Genomic DNA, 20974 nt, shown 5'->3' on the forward strand with positions numbered 1-20974 from the left:
TTTAAAACACAGGTTTTCTTATTCAGGTATAAGAATTCAATTGTTTACCTCTGAAGTTCAAGATAAGGGAGCCACTTATCACAAAAGACACAAAATACATTTCTGTTGCTACAGTTGAGCAGGCTGTACCATTTTTTTATCTCTAAGTTTTGTGATTATTTTTTTGAAAGCACCAGGCCGCCCCTCATCCCCAGTCAGGAAGCTAGCATTGTAACGAAAAGTTTCTGATGAACGTGAGAAAAAAACCAGTAAATCATGGAGAAGTTTGATTTTCTGGGAAGACAAGAAAGTCACCCATTCTCTCCAGCAGTTAGAGAATAACCATTTATTCATTATTAATGACACAACTTTAGATGTTCAGGAAGGGGAGCTATGTCCCACACACTTCAAAATATTTGCTTTTTAATTTTTCCCACTACATTTTTTAAGTTTCTCTGCATGTTCAAGATGGTCAAGAAGCCCCTGAGGTTGACTCCGGCCTTAAAAGGAGGTCTCCTTTCAGTTTGGCAACCGATCTGCCAGGCTACGAAGTGAATGTTATCTGCCTTGAGACACAGGCAGTGGTACATAAAAAAATCACTATAACCACTAAAACTGTCCATTCATACAGTTTATTCCACTAGACTGCAACTTTATATACAGTACGAAGGGGTGTCCTGATAGCACACGTAGTTCACTTCCTGTACTGCCGAAGAACCATTCATTTTTTTACATTATATCGTGATACCCTATCGTTAAAACATTATTCGGTGAATTTTTGCCAACTACATATAAATGGAGATTTACCACGTACACGGTGTAAGAATATCTTTATAACATATTGGAATCACAACATGTGAATCTAAAATACATCACTGTAATTAGAACACTACTTTAAAATTACAATGCCATGTTATATTAGCCCAATTCGATGAATCTCCGTATACATCACACAAAGCAGTTTGGTGGATAACTTCTTGGTGACTGGCAGCAGCTTCGAACTATGATTTCAAAAGAAATCTTCAACACGCAATCAAAATTTTGAATTTTAAAAACTTCTTCCCTTGGGTGTTCAATATTCTCAGACTCAAAGTGGGACATTTTCGAATTTCTAGTCTCTGAAACATGGAATAAATGCAGCCCTCCCTTAGCGGAAAGGCTGGAGTTTTAATATTAGGTTTCGTAGAAACCTAAGAAAAGCGTTGTACAGGGAGTGGGGAAGTGTTAAAAAGAAACACAATTTCTTTAAAAACTTCTTGGATTTCTCTGCCTCTCCCATCTCTGTGAAACACAGAGAAAGAATACTGTCTTGCATTACAAATAAAGGCGTCTGTCCACGAAATCATGTGCTAAAGACAATGTTTGTAAACAAGTCAGAGAGAAACATTTCTTCATTTTCCCATTTTGTGGAGTGGGGCAGTGGGACGATACCAGTTAAATAAGAAATAGAACTCCTTAGTCAAAAGAACCACTTCATCACACACAAAATAGCTAGGGATAATTGCTGAAAATTTCTCATGTTTCCTCTTCTTTCCCCCAAAGTTTGAGAATGTTTGAAAGTTCAATAAATAGTAGAAAAATAATCCTTTACTTAGAAATATTGAGATGCATCATTCAGAGCTTAACATGAGTTCCATACAGCAATCGTGGTATCTAGGTACCGCTAAGAAACAAAGTAAAATCTCTCGGGCACGCCACGCTCCGCCACGCTCCCAGGCTCCAGTTCAGCACATTTTTCTCTCTTCCAGTTAAGGGGAGCTGGATGCTTCTGGCTCCTCGGGACATTCCTCTGGCTCAGTGTAACGAAGGTCCCCACTGTTTCATTTATGGGTTTCGTCTCTGTGTTTGGAGGTTTGCCTTCTGTTCCATTCTGTTAGGATCATGGCAGGTTCATTCATCAGGCCAATTTCCCCTCCATCCCAGAACCAGCCTGGCACCTTCCCAAGTGTGATTTCGTTGTTCCTCCCGTTGTCAAACGTATTAACCGGCAGGGCAGAGTTAAGCCACCCTGGACAAAGCCCCAACACAAGGGGTTTCTTGCTGTGGATTTCAAGCTGGTTCTTTCTCCTCTAGAATGTTCTGTATCTCCCAGGTCCCGTCTTCTCACAGAGGTGAGGGGACTGTTAGCATTCCGCATCCACGGTGTGAACCGTCACAGCCGCCTGGAGGTGGTGGTTGTGATGGAGCGTGGGGTGGTGTAAGCGGTAGTGGTGGAACTTGTTACTTAGTAGGGCTGCGGTCTGAGGCGGGGCGTCCAGGTCCAAGTCCTCATCGTGGTTCCCCACATCCACCCCCGCTGACAGGGGGTCATTGTTGCATGGAGGGTTTTCACTGTCCTCTTGCGGGCTCATGGTGCTGTAGCCTGGAAAGGAACACAACGAACATGTCGCTGAGAACTTCCCATGCAGGGAGATGTCACTTAAGATTTCTAGAGCACCAGGAGGTGCTCCTACCTTTGTGCTACACGGATGTGAACGCTTGAGGGCTCTTATCAGATGGTGAAGGGACATATTTTTAAAGACATTTTTGTTGACTGTTTCATTCTTAAAACAATCACACAAGAAACACCTACTCATTTCAGACAACTGAGAAGTCTAGATAAGAAAAAAAAAGATATACAAGAACCCTTTCCCTAAAGGAACAAAATAAAAACTAAAATTACCTCATGTCCTATCTAATTCACACATAATCACCAGAGACATTTGGGGAACTTCCTCCTACACTTCTCCCTGAGGTAAGATTAAGATTATTTTTTATCTTAAAGAAAGAAAAAAAGGCGGTTCAAGAAGAAGACCCTAACAGGAGTCAGGTCAGTCGGGGGCTGGTGGGCAAAGATGGGCTTCAAAACGCCAGGATGGGGTGTGACAGTGAGAAGACACTGTGGCTGCTGCCCACACATTCTGTGACAGGCGCTGGTGGCACGTGTTCCTGCAGGAAAAGGTGGCAGTGCAGGCGAACACCACGCACCTCCATGCACAACCACACCAAAAATCACGAGAGAACAACCATCACTCAGAACCGTCCGAAACGGAGCTGAATGGAAGTCCTAGAACAAGTGCAGAAGAGACAACAATGTGGCTGGTCAGGAGGGGCCCACACCCACCTGTGGCAGGTAAAAATCAGGAGGGGTATCTCAGGAGTGAAGGGTCCCAGCCCCACACCAGGCCCCCAGCCGCGGGTTCCAGTGCCAGGAGGAGAAGCCATCATAACTTCCAGCTGTAAAAACCAGTGGGGATTCAGGTTGTGGAAGACAGAAACTGCTGGACTCCTTGGCAGTTCCTTTTTAAAAGCCTATGCACAGACTTAGTCAGATTCACTGGGACTCACTCCCTCTGAGCTCCAGTGTGGGGGAGCAGCAGATTGAGAGGCATCAGAGATGTACAGGGAGGAACTGGGCAAGAGCTGGGTGGCAGCTTTCTCCAAGACAGAAGTGCTGGCAGAGGCTACCATGCCTTTTCTGAGTCCTACTCCCACACAGCCAGCAGGCAGGTGCCACATCTGAGACTCCATCAACCTGGCTCACACTGTTTGCTCTGCCCTGGTGATTTCCTGAGGCCCTGCCCCACTTAAGCTGTTTCTAGTGGTTTTTCCATATGGATGACCTGTCTTGGCTCATGCTTTAAATTTTCTTAAATGATCTCAAACAACCAGCATACGGCTTCAGCGAGCCCTGCACCTCTCCGTAAGTTGTCCCAGGCTCAGTACTAACAGCAGTGGGCCTTCATTCACAGCTTGGCTTCACCCGGGGACCTCCCAGCCCAGCACAAGTAGCAGCCATCTGCTGATGGCTTTGTAGTTCATATTGTGTGACCCTGGACAGAACACAGGCTGACCTTGATTGTGCCAAAAGTAATCAGGGCTCAATTAAACAGGAGAGTGTATAAAAAGCCCACAGAATGGGTGTACCTTGAGTACCTGGTAGCTTGGGTAATAGAGGAGACTGTGCCACTGGACCCTACAGGACACCTACCGTATTAGGCCACTCTACCAAGCCTGGGAGATGTAGCAGCTCTACCTCATACACAGAAATGTACACAGGGAGAATGCTAAAATGAGGAGACAAAGAAACATGGCCCAAATGAAAGCATAAAACAAAACTCCAGAAAAAGAACTAATCAAAATGGAGAAAAGCAATCTATCAGATGCAGAGTTCAAAATGGTGGTTATAAGGATGCTCAAGGAAATTAGTGAAGACCTAAACAACATAAAAAAGATCCAGTCAGACATAAAGGATACACTAACTGAAATAAAGAACAATGTACAGGGAATCAACAGTAGCATAGATAAAACTGCAAATCAAACCAACCATCTGAAACATAAGGAAGCAAAAAACACCCAAACAAAACAGCAAGAAGAAAAAAGAATCCAAAAAAAACCAAGGATCGTGTAATAAGCCTCTGAGACAACTTCAAGCACCAACATTCGCATCATGGGGGTGCTAGAAAAAGAGCAAGCAATCAGAAACTCATTTGAAAAAATAGTGAAAGAAAAATTCCCTAACATGATGAAGGAAATAGACATAGAAGTCTAGGAAATGCAGAGTCCCAAACAAGATGAACTCAAACAGGCCCATCTCAAGACACATCATAATTAAAATGCTAAAGGCTAAAGACAATCAGAGAATTTTAAAAGCAGCAAGAAAAAAGCAGATAGTTACCTATAAGGGAGCCCCCATAAGACTATCTGCTGATCTTTCAAAACAAACTTTGCAGGACAGAATGGATTGGCAAGAAATAAGAAAAGTGATGATTACCAAGGACCTACAACCAAGATTACGCTACCCAGCAAAGCTGTCATTTAGAATCAAAGAACAGATTAACAGTTTCCCAGACAAGAAAAATCTAAAGGAGTACATCACCACCAAGTCAGCATTATATGAAATGTTAAAGGGTCTTCTTTAAGAAGAAGATCCAAAATCTGAACAATTAAATGGCAACAAATACATATCTATCGGCAACTGAATCTGAAAAACAAAATAAATAAGAACAGAAAGCAGAATCATAGATACAGAGAATGTTTTGGTGGTTGCCAGATGGGAGGGGTGTTGGGGAATGGGTGAAGAGGTGAGGAGGTTAAGAAGTCCACACTGGTTGTTACAGAACAGTCATGGGATGTCAAGTACAGTATAGGAAATGAAGTAGCCAAAGAACATATATGCATGACCCATGGACGTGGACAACAGTGTGGGGATCGCCTGAGGGGGCGGGTGGGGGGGGTGCTGAGTGGAGGGGGACTAAGGAGGAAAAACTGGGGAAACTAATAGCATAATCGATGAAGTATAATTTAAAAAGTTCCTGCATACCAACAGTGCATGCATTTTAATATCCATTTTACAGGTGAGAGAAGTAATGCTCAGAGAGCTTAACGAACCTGCCCGAAGGTCCCATTACCTAATGAAACACCAACCCCACACACACCCGTAGCAGCTGGCAGAGGAGTCACCTATTCTCTGAGGGAGCCACCTCACTGGAGGTAAAGACTGATTGCTTTTGGTATTCTAAGGAATACATGTTCCAAGAGAAAATGTCCCTGTTCATCAAAGGAGTCCATTCCAAGAACCCTGGCATGTTTTTAAATATTGCAAAAACCCCCTTTCACATTTTTGAGAAGTGACAGCTCATTAATATTTCCGCTGCATCTACAGTTAGCATCAATCAGCACTCACCCGTGGGTAGTGCTAGTCACATTTGTGGCTGCGACACTGACACGCTTGCACACAGCCAGGCAGGAATAGCTGGTGGTGGAAAATGTGTGCTCCGTGCAAAAACGATCAAGCTGACTCTGTTCTCAGTGAAACTTTTCCCAACTGACAGAATTAGTGAAGCCAGTCCAATGCAACAAGTATTTATTGGGCACCCTACCCACTACGCATACGACACCATGCTGGTCACTGCAGGAGGCATCAAGATGAAAACCCGGACCTTACACAGGGAGCTCAAAAATCAGGGCTTGAGAAATGTGAACCGGTATAAAACACGGCTAAATTCAAGTATTCATTTATTGGAGACCACTGTGGGGCTGGAGGAGAGACTATAAAACATGAGTAAGAGATGTCTCTTTTCCTTAAGGATTTCATAACCAAGTATGAGACAGATATTCATGCAGCTAAGCTTACTCCAATGCAGATAATGGTAAGTGTTATAATTGAGGTATAATTAAAATTCAGAACAGGGAATCGTTACTTCTGGCTAGGGGAATGAGGAACCATCAGAGAAGAATTCACATTTAATTGGTCTTAACTGGAAGAACTTTTAGGAGTTCGGTAAGTGGATATGAGCAAAAGCACAGGTGAGCACAGACACAGAGGGTGGCGACCTAAGGCCACTCCTGTGCCTTGGGTCTAGGATGGGTGCTGGCAGGTGGCTGGAGAACAAACAGGGCAGGTGGAAGGTGCAAAGGTGAGTTAAAGTCAGCTCATAAAGATCATGCCAAAGCGCAGAAATGAGGAGGTAATACGAGATTTTGGAAAGCCCCCTGCCCTGAAATAGGACCTAATCATTTCTATGTTTTAAAAAGAGTTCGGATGGCAGCTCGAACAATGAACAAAAAAAGAGAGAGGGGCACTTAGAAGGTTATTGCAACAGCCAGATGGGAGATGAAGAACTGAGAGTAGGGGTATGGAATGGGGCAGATTTAAAACGTATCCTAGGGGTGGAAGCAGTAGAAGTCGGTAAGTAATTAGATTGGGACATGGTGGGCTGAGGGAACTGTGCCTTCGAGTCAGGGGGATTGGAAAGGGTGAACCAAAGATTCTGAATCTCGGGGAGGAAGATAAACTTGGTTTTTGCACACCCTGTGAGAGTCGACAGGTCACCAATGTGGGGGCGTCAGGGCAAAGGAGTTCACTGATCTACGTGCCTGCTATCAGCGAGTGGCTTTCGGGAGCCAGGTGCCAGGCGAGGGCTCAACCGGATAAGGAGCGAGGTGAGGCCCAGCCTCCGAGAAGTCCACAGCCAAGAAGAGAAACGCAGGTGCTACTAGCACAGAGACCGACTAAAAAGTACGCCAAGGAAGGGTACTTGAGGAGGGGACACTTGCGGTGGCCCTCACAGGACAGGAGGGATTCACTAGGAAGAGAAAGAGGTAGAGGAAAGGTGCCACAGGCGGAGCGGCCCCACAGGTTCCAGTGGATCAGCGCACAGTGGTGACAAGCTTGGTGAGTGGGAGGGAAGGGCGTGGGAGATGTGGCTGGACAGGGAGGCTGGGCCAGACCAATGAGGCTGGTCAAAGCTGTTGGACAAGTTAGGATTTAGGAACGGGCAAGAGCAGGCAAAGGGCAAAGATATACTAGGTGCTTTAAGGGACCCCCTTGTGGCAGTGAGGAGGCTGGACAGAAGGAAAGAAGGATCAGGGGTTCGGAAGATGGGGGTACATGCACCAGCAGGAGGAGATGGCAAGGGTGCAGGTGGGACAGGAGCTGTGTCTCTGGGGGGCGGCTGTGGTGACTAAACGGCGCACATGACAAGAGAGTTGACATCCTGCGAGGAGGTCAGTGTTCTTAGGCTCAGAGGCTGAGGAAACTGACGCCTTCACACAAGACGAAGCGATCAGGAGTGAGAATGACTTTCTCAGGTTCCCGGCAGTGCTGAGTCTAGGGTGTAAGAGTGGCCGCTAGGCTCTGAAACCTCAGTCACAAACTGCCACACATTCAAACCCTTGTTGGCCCACCTGTAAGGGGCTGAAGCCGAAAACGTGGCTTTAGTAAAAGTTCAGTGTGTGTGGATTATTTTCGGCCAACCGTCAGAGCTAGGCTGTCTTCGCCTTTCCTCCAAATACCTCCGGGCGGCCTCCTGTCTCTGCTCATCTACACACAGAGTAGCGGATCATTCGCTTTCAATCCCTGATATCAAATTCACAGTGGGCCGTCCACCTGGCTCACCTTCCCACCTCTTCTCATCTTGCTGTTGTGCTCCCTGCTACGGGCTGAGGGTCTTCTCCTGGGAGCATGCCCAACCAATGCCCCAACCCCAGTCCGGTGTCCTCTCTGTGAGTTTAAACAGCATTCTGTGCACATCTTTATCCTAGATTTTACCATGTTATAATAAAATATAGGGCTATGTTGTCCATTACCAAATTCTTTCTAAAAAAAAAACAATGAAAGAATTTATTTATCTCTGTACTCCTAATATTCAATGCAATGGCTCACACAAATCAGGCACTTAATTTAAAAAATCATATAATATATGCCCAAAGCAAAGGCATCAATGACTTTTTTTAAAGTTACCTGCGGTGGGATTCACCAGCCTCATCTAAGGATGAAGACAACCTGAGGTTCACTGGCCCTGCCCAGGGGCTCTGATGTGGGGCCCAGGAAGCTCTGAACGGCACTGGCCACAGACCCAGGGTGGTGGTGATGGTACAGCTGTACCAGGGCAACGGGGTGGCACCCCCAATTTCCAGGTGCTTTCTAATGAGAACCCCAGCAGAGGGCCTTCCAAAGGGAACCCCTCACTTCGGGGCCATTCTATTTAATTTGCTTAATCCCTTTGTAACTGACTCAGGCCTCCCCTTATCCCAGGAATTAATGGAAATCTGAAGGAAGGGAGCAGCAAGTTGTGGAGAAGCAGGAGCAAGCCAAAGACATACTCCCACTCACACGTTCACTGTTTACTCAGTGCCATGTGGTTCTGTTGGGCACCAGGAACCGTGCTGGCTAAGACAGACTCCGTCTCTGACTCACGGAGGAGGAAGCACTGTTCAAAACACAAAGGGTATTTACAGATACCTTCAAAGGCAACATTTCTTTACTATCCAAAAGTATACACAGAAAAATCTCTGCAAAGACGATCCCAACCAAGACAAAGGCTTCAGGAAGGAGGTCAGGTGTCCATTAATAGAAGAGTCAAGATTAATTAAGCTTCTGATCTTCAGAAGTCTGCTTCTCTTTAGCTGATGGTTCCTAAGAAACCTCTCTTGATGGTTGCAGGTGTCAGGTCTCTCTGGGGACAACTCACCACCTTGTGGTCACAGAGAGTAATAACATCTGCACCTCCAGAAAAACGGTCTGGCTGCACTGCGCAGTTTTTGGTCAGGGTTTCGAGGTCTGACATTGGCCTGTTGAATCTCTTGGAATTTGATGTGCTGGGGAAAAAAGTCCCTCTTACCAAGAAAAATATTGCTTCACTTGCATATGCATACAGTTTCTAATGAGATGGTAACCAAAACGTAGATTCCTAAGGAACAAATGTATATTGGTAGTTTCCAAGTTAAAAATAAACGAGTAGATGATTAGATGGAACATGGTATTTTCAGGAGGAATCACGGGCAAAGGCAGAAATCTAATGGGAAGCACAGCTAGGTGGTAACTGTTTTTACCCTCTCGTGACAGTGACAGTTGACAGCTGAGTGCTGACGACAATTGTTTTACGCGGCCCTGGCATACTGACAAAGATCACCCTACTTCTGAGAAACCACTCTTATTCGAATAAAGTTTTTTTTAAGATACAACCATTAAAATTAGATTCTTTTGAACTACAAAACTCTCTTGGCTACATTCAATATTTCTAAATAAATGCAGCCTGGAAGGGTATTTATTGCAGCCCGGAACATTTAATTTTAATACTAGGACTATTACAAGTCTGAACCAAACCAGAAATGTCTAGTGTGGGGGGTATTTATGTATTTATCTACGCTGCTCCTATGAGTTTCCTTCTGTGTACCTGACCCCCAAACTCTTGTGCAAATGCGCTCACTGAGTAGCGAAGAACCATAGGCCTCTGATTCTGCAGCCCCGGGGGCTGGCGGATGACACGACCCCCCAGGGTCTCCCTCCTCTCCCCACCTTCTCTGTCCCACTCCTTGAAGAAAGCTGTCATATTCAGTCTTTTTTCAGTCTTCGGAATGCGCGTTTGTTTCCTCCTAGACTATCAATTCCTTGAGGGCAGAGTGGGGAACGAGGTGGAGAGGTCCACCCTGAGCTCCCGGCTGCCATACATTACTGCATTTAATCCCCACAACACCACCACTGGGGAGGAGTTTTTAATCCCGTTGTAAGAATCAGGAAGCTGAGGTCCGAAGTAGCCACGCTAAGGTCTCACAGCCTGTAACGAGGAAGAGGTGCCAGGCCCAGTGAGCTCTGCCTGAGGCTCTCCTACAAGCCCTTCCGCACCACGGCTGCCTCCCATAAATGACACCTTCCTTTCTGTGACTCCCTGCCCTGCGCCTAGCAAAGAGCAGATGCCAACAGTGACCATACAAGAAAGCACACAGATGAGCAAGAAGCGTGCTGACAAAACAACTTTAATGTGGACACACATACAGCTCATCCTCTGGGCAGGACAGGGACATTCACTTGATGCCACCAATTTCAGTGACCCGCCGTAAGGGTTCAGGGATATGCCAACCTGCAGTTAAGTGCTACTGATTCTGCAGGGCATCTGGAATCATGCGGAATGCTAATATCTCCCACTTCGTTTAATGTTGCGCTCTGTCTGCACGAGAAACTATTTTTTATTCCTTGGGGATAACGGGGATCCAATTATTGTGAAAAAACGAGAGAAACCAAGCCCTCAGCTAGATTCCCTGGCTTTCAGATACTGACGCCGCACTACTCCTTTTATCTAAGCTGTTGCTTCATATGCCATTTTACTAAGACAATGGGAGAGCTTATGGAACACTGTCACCGTCACTCAGAATTCCAGTGGCACTCAGAGTTCCAATTTCCTAGGGCGGCAATTTCTACTGGGGGAGAAAGAGGGGGAGGGGGAAGGAAAGGGGGAGGAAGGGAGAGACGGAGGGAGGAAGGGGGGGAGAAAGGACTCAGTATTTCTGCTGAATAAGAAATTATTTCTGTTGAACTTTAGTAGCCTCGAACCTGTTTTATTATTCAAAGGAGAGGAGGCACAGAACTGCCTGGCAGAATGCATTTATGAATGTTCAAAGGTTTTTAGGGGAAAAAAGGCAGAAAGTCAAAGAAACTGGGAAAAAAATTTTGACTCTCCATAGAAACCCAATGTTTCTCCTTCGTTGGTGGGAACAATGTCATTCAGAGCTCAAATTAACAGTCTCCAGTTTACAATCAGAACTCTAGCTTCTATGTTCCAAAGGGAATCTGAATACATGGCTGGCTTCTAAAAGCCACACTGGTTGCTTTGACGAATACCCACTCCTGCATTTCCTAGCACAGGCGTGGGAGCACGGTTTGAAGACGTGTGTGTGTGTGTGTGTGTGTGTGTGCGCGTGTTTTTCCTCTCCAGGGTAGATGTGGAGAAAGCAGAGTCGAAGGCATAAATACATTATTTATGGATTAAAAAGAAACCACCGGATTCTGAGAAGAAAACATTTCTCAAAAATTAGAGTTCTATGAAAAACAAAAGGATTTTACAATTACAGGAGAAGTCCAACCCCCCCGACTGTGTTTCTGTGGAGCTGCGGCCGTGCGGCGACTGCTGCTCCCGGTGACGACAAGCTGTGTGGACACCGGGAGGGTGAGCAGCCGAGTGGTGGCCGGGTCTCGGGTACAGCATGTGAGCTTTGCAATCCACAGCTCGGGTGGTCCTCGGCACCTTTTCACAGTTCAGCCTGCAGGCCCCTGAGCATCCTACAGGTACTGTATGTAACTCTGTGACTGCACACATTCGTCCTTTCACCCCGACTTTCTTTCCTTCCCCACCTTCAGGGCCCTGTGCAAAGGCCTCTTTAATGAAACTTTCCCTGAGCTTCCCAGGCGAGGCTGGAGGGCAAGGAGGGGAATGTCAGAGGATGGCAATGACCCTTATGTTCCAAAAGTATGCGCCTGGGAGAGCCCTTGCGGTCGCTGGTGTTTGCCAAGTAACAACTTAGGCAAAACACCAGTTGGACAGTAGGACCTACGAGGATGCTGATCTACCAAGAATTAAGTGGGGTGGTGAGCAGGTGCCACTTACACGATCTGAATCCCCATTCACGGAGAAAACCTAGGAAGCCCTCTGTGCACCAAGAGGTCATCTCACCTATGCCCAAGAGTGCTGAGACACATGCAAAACCACCCCAGGGCTCTTTATAAAAGGGTCGTGTTGGAATGTGTCTTTTTGGAAAACTATGTCAAAATAACGTGCTTGAGCACAGAACAGGAAAGAGAGAGAGGAGCGGGCACGAGCACTGGCCCACAGGAGTCCGTGGGTTCCTCGGGCCCCTGCCGTTCAGGGAGCCAGACCTTACCGTGGTCACTTTCTGTTCCCGATCGGCCCCAGTAGCGACGCCTCCTTTCTGGACTGTGGGCGTGCCGCTCGATGACTGCGGCTATGAATCGTGTGTTGCTGACTGTGGAAGGCAAGGATGGTTACTCACTCTCATGCCAGCACGCTCGTTGGGTCAAGTACGTCTCCTCTGAGCAGGCTCACTCACATGCTGGGGTTATTCTGTGGAGAGCTAGAATATGTGATTTTCTGAGGATTAAGGGAGTTGGTTTTAGAACTGGGGCAGGGAGAGGTCCCTAATTACCTGTCTCCAACACGCATCAAGAAGATATGCTCCAAGGAGCTGAAGGCCAAGCTATCTCAACATTAATGGAACTCTCTTTTGATAAAGAAATGCTCCTTTGCTCCTGAGTTGTATCCATTAGTTTAGGGATTTAAAAATGCACACTTGATGATTCCCTTCCTAAAATACTACGCGGGAAAGGAAGAAGGAAGAGGAACAAAATGGAAGGGTGAGGCGTCTTAGGCCAGAGCACTGAATTCAAAAAAGAACATCATGATAGCTTTTGAGATTGTCTGGGACAAAGCAAATACCTACACTTACTCCCAATGAAAACAGGGGGGGGGGAGCCCATTGAGTCACAGCCCCTTAAACTTTAACACAAGCCAAAAGGCTGTAACAAGGAGAATTTATTCTGGATTCGCCTCCTGCTGCCACTTGGTGGCGTGGCCTGAGTACTCACTGATGCCTCTGTCCTCGTGGCTGTCGTCGTCCCTCTCGTCTCTGTCATTCTCCAGGTTGGACATACGCACTGACATTTCTACCCACCATTAAAAAGAGAGAGACGTGACTGTTTCATCAAACAAAACCAACGACCTCAACACCCCGCAGAGTCTCACCGGACGGCTGAGTGACAGCTTCCCATCGAGAGTGAGTCCTGTCTTGGGAAAGAATGAACTGATCCCCCGCCCTTTTTTCTTTCCTTTTCCTTTCTTTCTTCTTCTTCTTTTTTTAGTGGAGGGGAGAGCAGGACTTGCAAGAGAGAACAGGGGTTCAGTCAAACCTGACACTGATTTCTGAAGATACAGGAGAAGAGAAGCTGACAGACTGACAATTCTGCTCAAGTGCCCAGAGCAGGAGGAAGGGGTCACACGCCACAGCTGGCTGTGTCGATGAGATGGCGCCATGCAATCTTATAAAAGGTCAGGCATCAGCGAACCCTGGCTGGCAGCCGTCCTCAGGCTAACGGAATCTCACCAAGGGGAAAGAACTTCGTGATTAGCTCTGCCGTTAAGTCAGGCCACGTTATCCCATGATCCCCCATCAGGACCTCGGGCAGAGCGAAACACGCCGACATCACCTGTTTTTACGGCAGCAAGGGTGAGCTCAGTGCTCCTGGCCCAGTGCAGCAGCAAGGCTGAGTGAGCCCACGCCACATGGCCAAGGTCGGCACCTCCCTGGAGGCTTTGAGGAAGGAGGGCGGTTTCATGCCTCGCAAAGGGCAACAGGCACCACGTTCAGCTTTTGGTAGGGAAGCCATGATTACAGACTAATCTTCTTATACCTGGTTTCATTTACCTATCCTGTTTTAAGAGAGGTGATCATCCCTTCACATGTGTGTTCATTCACAATACATAATAAAATATACAATGACAGCTGTGGTAAGAATAATTCACATTCTTGCCAATAGTGCCCTGGGGTATCTCTGGTTTGCCAGTGTCTTTGGTGCAGCAAAGGCAACACCTCTCAGCTGAGTGAAGAAGAAATTCCCACTGGGTGTTCTAGCTCCTCAGCTGGCCTGTTCCAGAGGCAGCGTATGGTGGGGGAATCTGTGTAAGAAAAGGGAGGACCCAGGAACTTCCTAAGGAAGTTGGAGCTGAAGGAAGAAAAGGGGCTGAAGGAGGAAAGCAGGCTTTGGGGGCTCCTGAATCCACTCTGCAGAGGCTGAAAAACGCCGCATTGCTCTCATAACTGCTGAGAGGCTCACTCACCTGGCCACGGTCCCCCAGCCCAGGAGCCACCCAGGACAAGGACGGCTGCTGCCTGCTGGGCAGCTCTGAGATTCATTCTGAGCTCACCTTGGGCAGCCAGAGGAGACATGTGCTGATGACTGCGGCGGTGAATCTGGTGGCGGTATGCGTACACGGCAAGGACCAGGACCATGATGCATCCCATGATGCCTCCAGCCACGGGGCCCACGGGGGCACTTTTAATCATGTTCAGCGTGACCACCTCGTCGCCTTCAGGAAAGCAAACAGATGCCCTGTGTCAGGCTTTCCCCAGTGCAGTGGCAGGAGCGGGGATGGGGGTGAGATGGGAAGGAACAGAGCAGGGTGGGGGTTCGGTAAAGGTAAGAGTGGCTGCTCTGAGCTCTGACTTTCTCAAAACGCACCAGAATGTGGGAGCAGCGATTTCATTTAATTCCAGGTTCGCAAATGAAATGCCAATTGCTCAGCAGAGCGATAGCACAATTAGCAGGACCTGGTAAAACCAGTCAGTAGCTGAGAATCAAAAATAGGTGGTGGCCAGTGCTGGGAGCCTAGCTCCCTGGGCAGGGGAGACTGCACTTGGAAGAGAAGTACAGAGGGGAGGACGATGGGACCAATCTCACAGAAATAAACGGCACCAGGCTTACTCAATATGTGCTAAAAGATCACGTTTCAAAGCTTATGGGTTCCCTTTAAAACACCACTTGCACTTTTTAGACAGAAAACTGCAGGTGGGCATATAAAATGACTTTCTTGAGCAAGGTCACTTCCTCCATGTGCTAACCTGGCTCGGTAGTAACACATGAGCTCAGAACCCGGCCTCACATAGGGGCTCTGCTTCTGTAGACAGGCTACGGTGGGAGACATTAATAACCGAGGTATTAACTGAAAGCTTAAATATTTACCCCATGGGCCAGCGGAGCTTTAGGAGTTTGTGCTAACCCTGAAAAGATGCAGAGAAAATCTGACCGAGGGGTGCAGGTGGTACTTTTGAGGTCTTGGGGCCTGACCTCAGAGGCTTTCTTCCCTATAGTGTCCCCACACTCTCAGCCACTCCAGCTGGCCTGGGTAGATCTGGCTTCTGTTGACCCTGAGGCCTTAAATACTGATTTGCAGGAACAGGACTTCTAGCTCTGCAGAAGTCGTGGGGGACAGTGGCGGCAGGGAATGGGTGTGCAGGGGTCCCTCCACCCACCACCGGCCCTGTGCTCTGACAGCTGGGACTCGCATTCAGACAGACTCGAGGGTTCAACCACACGGACATCAGGCCTGATAGTTCTCAGAACAAGCTTTACGGGAATGAATTCCAGGCTTGCAAAACTTGGCAGGACAGAAGGCTGCTCAGTCTGCTGAGAATATCTAGCCAGCTTTGAAGGTAATCATCTGCCTTGGTTTTGTAATGAAAAACTATTGGCAAAGGGATCAAGGAAGGAGAGGGTCATTTTAAGATTTCCGTCCGAGCATTCAGACAGAAAAAATGCGTGTTCAAGAATCATATTACAATGGGTTCTCAACAGACATACCTATTGCTCCCATGTCATCGACGTAGGGACTTTTGGCTCCCACAATCCCCCCAAAGCATTCTTTCTGGGGTGCACAGTAGGATTTGTCCAGGTGAGTCTTTCCGTCGCTGTCCACCATACACCACTCACAGTCCAGCACGCCAAAACAGTCCCTGCCAGAGAGACAACGAGGAGAGTTCCAGGAAGCGGTGTCAGGCGGGCGCACGTGGGCTGGGGCCTCAGACAGCACTCAAGACATCCACTGCCTATTCGTGCTGTAGCTGCCTGAGCATTCATTCGTTTCCTTTCCTTGTAAACTGAGAACAGCAGTGATCTGACCAGGGCGAGCTGCTGTATGTCCCTCAACAACTGGGAACTGAGCGATGACACTGCTCTCTCTGAGTCAAACCAGGAAACCCACCCAGCATGGATGAGTGCAGGGATACTCAAAACTATCTTAAAAGACCGAATTAAAAAAAAAAAGACCGAATGGCCACAAGGTTGGTTAGACTCTGGTCTAACATCCCCCAAGTGTATGATCATTTAAAAGGGGAAGAAAAAAGAAAGGAAGAAGAAAATGATCAAATAATTTTGGGAAATACCCAAGAAGTTAAACAGATTTTCTTACTGTCAATTTCTTAGAACTTTCAATAAGTTAAGAGGGCTATGACTCTCCAGAGAGTATGTGCAGCGTTTCTCAAACTTAATTGACTTTGGCTTATTGTATAACATCTCAATTTATCGGATGCCTTACTATCCCTTTGCCAAAATCTACACCAAAAGGAGAACTGGCTGTCCTTCCTACCCATTAACTCTGTCTCATCAAATGGTAACCTGCAGCTACACACATAATAAAGAAGTCACCCCACTGCCACCCCTAGGGAGGAGGAAGAGGGAACAGGAGACATGCCATTTGCAGTTCTCAAAACCAGCTGCTTTTTAAGGAACAACACTGACCAGTTTCAGTGTATCATACACTAGGCCTTGACTGCTGGGTTCTGGTTCTGGAGCCTTTGAGTTGCTGCCCTTTGCCCTTGCTTCTTCATGCCACGTCCCCTCACTCATTTACCTTCCTATTTTACCTCAAGAATAACTTTCCCACCTATTTGTAACACATGGTACAAATGCCAACTAGCAGTAACAAGTGAAAACCAGACAAGCTTAAACCTGATGGATAAAGGACTTACAGACAGCAGTTTTGGATCTGAAAAAAAATAGATACTACTTTTTAAAACACCAAGAATAGGAATGATAAATACCAGCTGGGAAAGCTCAGTGAGGATGCTGGTCACTGGACTTTACTAGGTTCTGCTCCCAGAACCACCATGCTGACGTGTGAGAAGCTCTGGGTGTGGCTTACCCACTTTCCATCCTCTGGCTGCACCTGCTGTTGACACACTGGTGAAGAGCATCTTGCAGGCCAGGGTCCGTGGCTGTGTATGTCACTGGCTCCTGATGCACCTCGCAGCTTGGGTTGCTATTTGGGAGCAAGCCTACAGGTTAGGACCACGTATATACCAAGCTCTCGTGCCCCTGGCCCCTGTGGTGTCAGACAGATCTGGGTTTGAATCCTGGCTTTGCCACTTAGATATATAAAGTCTTGGGCCAGGTCACTTAACTATTCTGAGCTTCAGTATGTTCATCTTTATGTACAAAAAATTTTTTTTTAAAATGAGGAAGTTATATTTAACAAAATAGGAAAACATACAGTCAAAAGTGGCTGTTGCCTCCTCTCACTTGCCATTCTAAAGCTTACTTTTCAGAGGTGACCACTGTTAATAATTTAATGGAGTCCTTTCAGATATTTTTGTATGCCTAAATAGACATATACAGTTGACCCTTGAACAACATAGGTTTGAACCATGAGAGTCCACTTATATACACATTTTTTTTCCCCAGTAAATACCTGTCTTGTTTTTGATCTGAGGTTGGGGGTCTGCAGATGTAGAGGGCTGACTCTAGGCATCATTTGATGCCATTTTATTTTATTTTATTATTTTTAAAAAGATTTTACTTATTTATCCTTAGAGGGGAAGGGAAGGAGAGAAGGAGAGAAATACCAATGTATGGTTGCTTCTCGTGAGTCCCCTGCTGGGAACTGGCCTGCAACCCAGGCATGTGCCCTGACTGGGAATCGAACCACGATTGTGTGGTTTGCAGGCCCGCGCTCAGTCCACTGAGCTACACCAGCCAGGGCCTGATGCCATTTTATAGAGTGGCCTTGAACATCTGTGGATTCTGGTATCCATGGAGGTCCTGGAACCAATTCCCTGCACACACTGAGGGGCAACTAAGTTTCTGGGGAGTCAAAAGTTATACACATATTTCAACTGTGTGGGGCAACGCATCCCCTGACCCCTGCTTTGTTCAAGGTTCAACTGCACCAGTATGCATGCACACACTTTCTTTTAAGTTCTGGACAAGGAACTTATCACAATTTATTTAACTGGTGTTAAAATGTGCCACTAATATCAATAATGCTATGTTATGTGTGAGCATGTGTGTGTGTATGAAAGCTACCTACATATTTATCACAGGGTTAATTTGAAAACTAAGTTGCTTAATGTGCATAAAATATCTGACACGTTAACCCCTGTAACAGTCTCATATTTTTTACATATAGCACATATACTGTTAATTCTTCCACAGCATTTACATTTAAATCTGGAAGTGGACTTCATTATAAGGCACTATCAAGCTTGAACTATGGCTCACTGAACAGTTACATCAGGAGAATGAATTATCGTCTAATGTCCCTACCCAAAGCAAACCTATAAACAAGACTCAAGGTATATCTACCATATTTTTAGGACTATAAGATGCACTGGACCATAAGATGAACCTAGGTTTTAGAGGAGGAAAATAGGAAAAGAAGTTTTGAAGCAAAAACTGTGGTAAAATATTTAATAGCCTGTGACCCGGCTCTACTGCTGCACCCCCCCACCCCCGTCACAGTGAGCCAGGTAAGCTACATTCAGACTATAAGACACACCCCCGTTTCTGCCCAAATCTGATGAAAAAGTGCATCTTATAGTCCAAAAATACATATATACTCTTAAATATAGTACATATTTTTTTGTTACCGGTTCTCTGCATTAGTGAGGTTGCCAGTACACTCATTGACCTCTAGAGGGCACTCACAGGGACATTCACATTCATTTTGTTCCATTCTGAAAAGCAAAAAGAAAGCCACTATGCAGAGGGTGAATAACAAACTATAAATGCTTCTGTACCCAGGGCTTTCATTTTCTCCAGGACATACCCAGCATTTTGCTTATTTTGCAGATGCCACTTCAGAATGACTGGCATCAGGTAAAATATTCAATGGCATGGTAAATAGAGAATATGACCCATTGCATTTTTACCGGTGACAGTTGAGACAGAGCCGGTCCACCATGCTACAAGCACAGAAGGCAAGAGAGTCGCACGTTTCATTGACGATGCCAACAAACGCATTGGTTCCCGGGATCCTCGCAAGTCGGTACTTGGAACAGTGGCTGCCATGCACGAGGTTCGTCAAATCCCCCTGTGGACAGCAGGGGCGTCAGAAGCGACAAGACAACAATGCAAGACTCAGCCTCACCAGGGTCCAAACACCCCTCAGCCACGTGCTGAAAATAGCTTGCAACAAAACTTAATTTCTGATTACAAAAGCAGTACTGTTAAAAAACTAGAAGATAAAAATCATTTGTAATCCCATCACAGATAATTCTCAGTGAACTCATGTATGTATCATTTATACATTTATCTATGCTTATAAAAATAAAATTTTCATAGATGTTTCTGTAATCTTTTTTCCTTTTTAACACATAACAATATATCATAAAATGGAAAAAAAATGCAAGAATCAATGAAAGACAGCTTTCTGATAAGGAATAGTTTGAAATTTATTCAAAGGTGAACCTAAATAACCAGAAAACATGCATTTTCCTCCTCCCCAAATAAAACAGCTGTTCTTTTAAAATGATAAAATTATGTAAAACCAACGCCTCTTTAAGAGGCCAGTGTCCCGCTTCCAGAATATTTTTCAAAAAAATCCAAGGAAAGCATTCTGTAACAAGAAAATGTGATAGCCAGTTTCCTGAATCACCAATTTTGTCACCACATGAGAAAAATCAAAGATTCAAAAGTGGTATTGTGACACTCAGCACGGTCATTTTTCCCTCCATGTGGGCCATAGGTAGGTAGTAGGCCAGTTATTTAAAGCCATGCTCGTTTCCATGCCAGTACCCCTCGTATGTGCTTGGTCCGGATAAGCCTACCTCTGAGAATCACAGCTCTGAGTGGGTGCTCGGGGGTCTGGATGAGTTTCCCACTGCCTAGCCAATGCCCACCTCTACAGTGTAAGCGTATTTGCATCTTGTTCGCTCTAAGCCCCAGGAATGCTCCATCTCCCTGTTGGGATAACTTGCACTGTGAAGACATTATCCTAGTTCATACAGAGGTGAGCAGGAGTAGGTTTACAGCTGTGAGTACATGAAACAGTTTCTTCTTGTATTATTTATTAACTACCATATTATTTTCCGTATGAATGACTGTAAACCTACTTTTGCCCACTGCTGTATTTCACTAAAATTTGTGTTTCTGAAAAATTTCTGGAGTATCCTGGCTCTTTCTCAGGAGATCATTGTACAAGCAGATCAGATACAGAATCGTCAAGACTTTCCGATGACAGACCTCCTGGCAGCCTCCCTCCGACTACACTCCGGTCTCTCGGTGTCCCCTTTAAAGAAAATGTGGGGTCTGAACAGAGTAACAACGACTTTCCTTGCTTTGAACACACTCTCATTTTAATATATTCATGTTTAAAACTCTTTTTCTCCCTCAAACAATTGTTTCTTTGCAATTGTTTTGTGAGGGGGGAGGGGGGTGACTAAGTTTAGATTTTCATTTAGCCTATGGTATCTTTAGAATTAACATTTACTTATACATTTTGTGCTATGAATACCTATTTTTAAATTAAAAAGCTTATGTCTTTTAAATAACCTTTTGTTTTGAATGTTGGTTCTGACCTTACCCACTTGTGTACTCCCCCAGGTAGGATTATTTACAAATCATCCTAAAGATCTTAAGAAAATCCTTAAGGTCCTTAACCATATCCAGAGAAGTGTGCGGTACCTCACATCACAGTGTTTGGCTGAAAAAAAGATAGTGCTTTTGGAAGGTGTACATGAGAACTCCTGTCTTACAGGGTGGATGACCAAGAACTGACTGAGGGTGGCTTTAGGAACTTCAGGGGACCGAGTGAGTTCTACAAGACGGGAAGACAGAAACCCACGGTGCCACATATACTTACACAAGAGAGTGGGGACGGACTTCAGCAGACATTTTGTGCCTTTGAACAAACAAAACTAAAACAAAATACCAGGTGTGAGAACCCGGGCTCTA

General features: G+C 45.9%; 1 protein-coding gene across 2 annotated transcripts in view; it reads right to left on the reverse strand.

The window, feature by feature from the left end:
- Window positions 1-309: 309 nt before the first annotated feature.
- CACHD1 (cache domain containing 1) overlaps window positions 310-20974 on the reverse strand; it is a 212800-nt gene continuing 192135 nt past the window's right edge. For both annotated transcript variants that reach the window (XM_037043383.1, XM_037043392.1), the window contains 8 exons: window positions 18952-19112; window positions 18670-18756; window positions 16947-17063; window positions 15608-15759; window positions 14175-14336; window positions 12839-12916; window positions 12118-12219; window positions 310-2341 (listed from right to left, as the gene is read on the reverse strand). In XM_037043383.1, coding sequence (XP_036899278.1) covers window positions 2103-2341; window positions 12118-12219; window positions 12839-12916; window positions 14175-14336; window positions 15608-15759; window positions 16947-17063; window positions 18670-18756; window positions 18952-19112 — 1098 coding nt within the window. In that variant the 3' untranslated portion in view covers window positions 310-2102. The remainder of the gene's footprint in view (window positions 2342-12117; window positions 12220-12838; window positions 12917-14174; window positions 14337-15607; window positions 15760-16946; window positions 17064-18669; window positions 18757-18951; window positions 19113-20974) is intronic.

The sequence above is a fragment of the Sturnira hondurensis genome, unplaced genomic scaffold, assembly GCF_014824575.4.
Source record: "Sturnira hondurensis isolate 20B ecotype Veracruz unplaced genomic scaffold, ASM1482457v3 Scaffold0000648, whole genome shotgun sequence".
NCBI lineage: Eukaryota > Metazoa > Chordata > Mammalia > Chiroptera > Phyllostomidae > Sturnira > Sturnira hondurensis.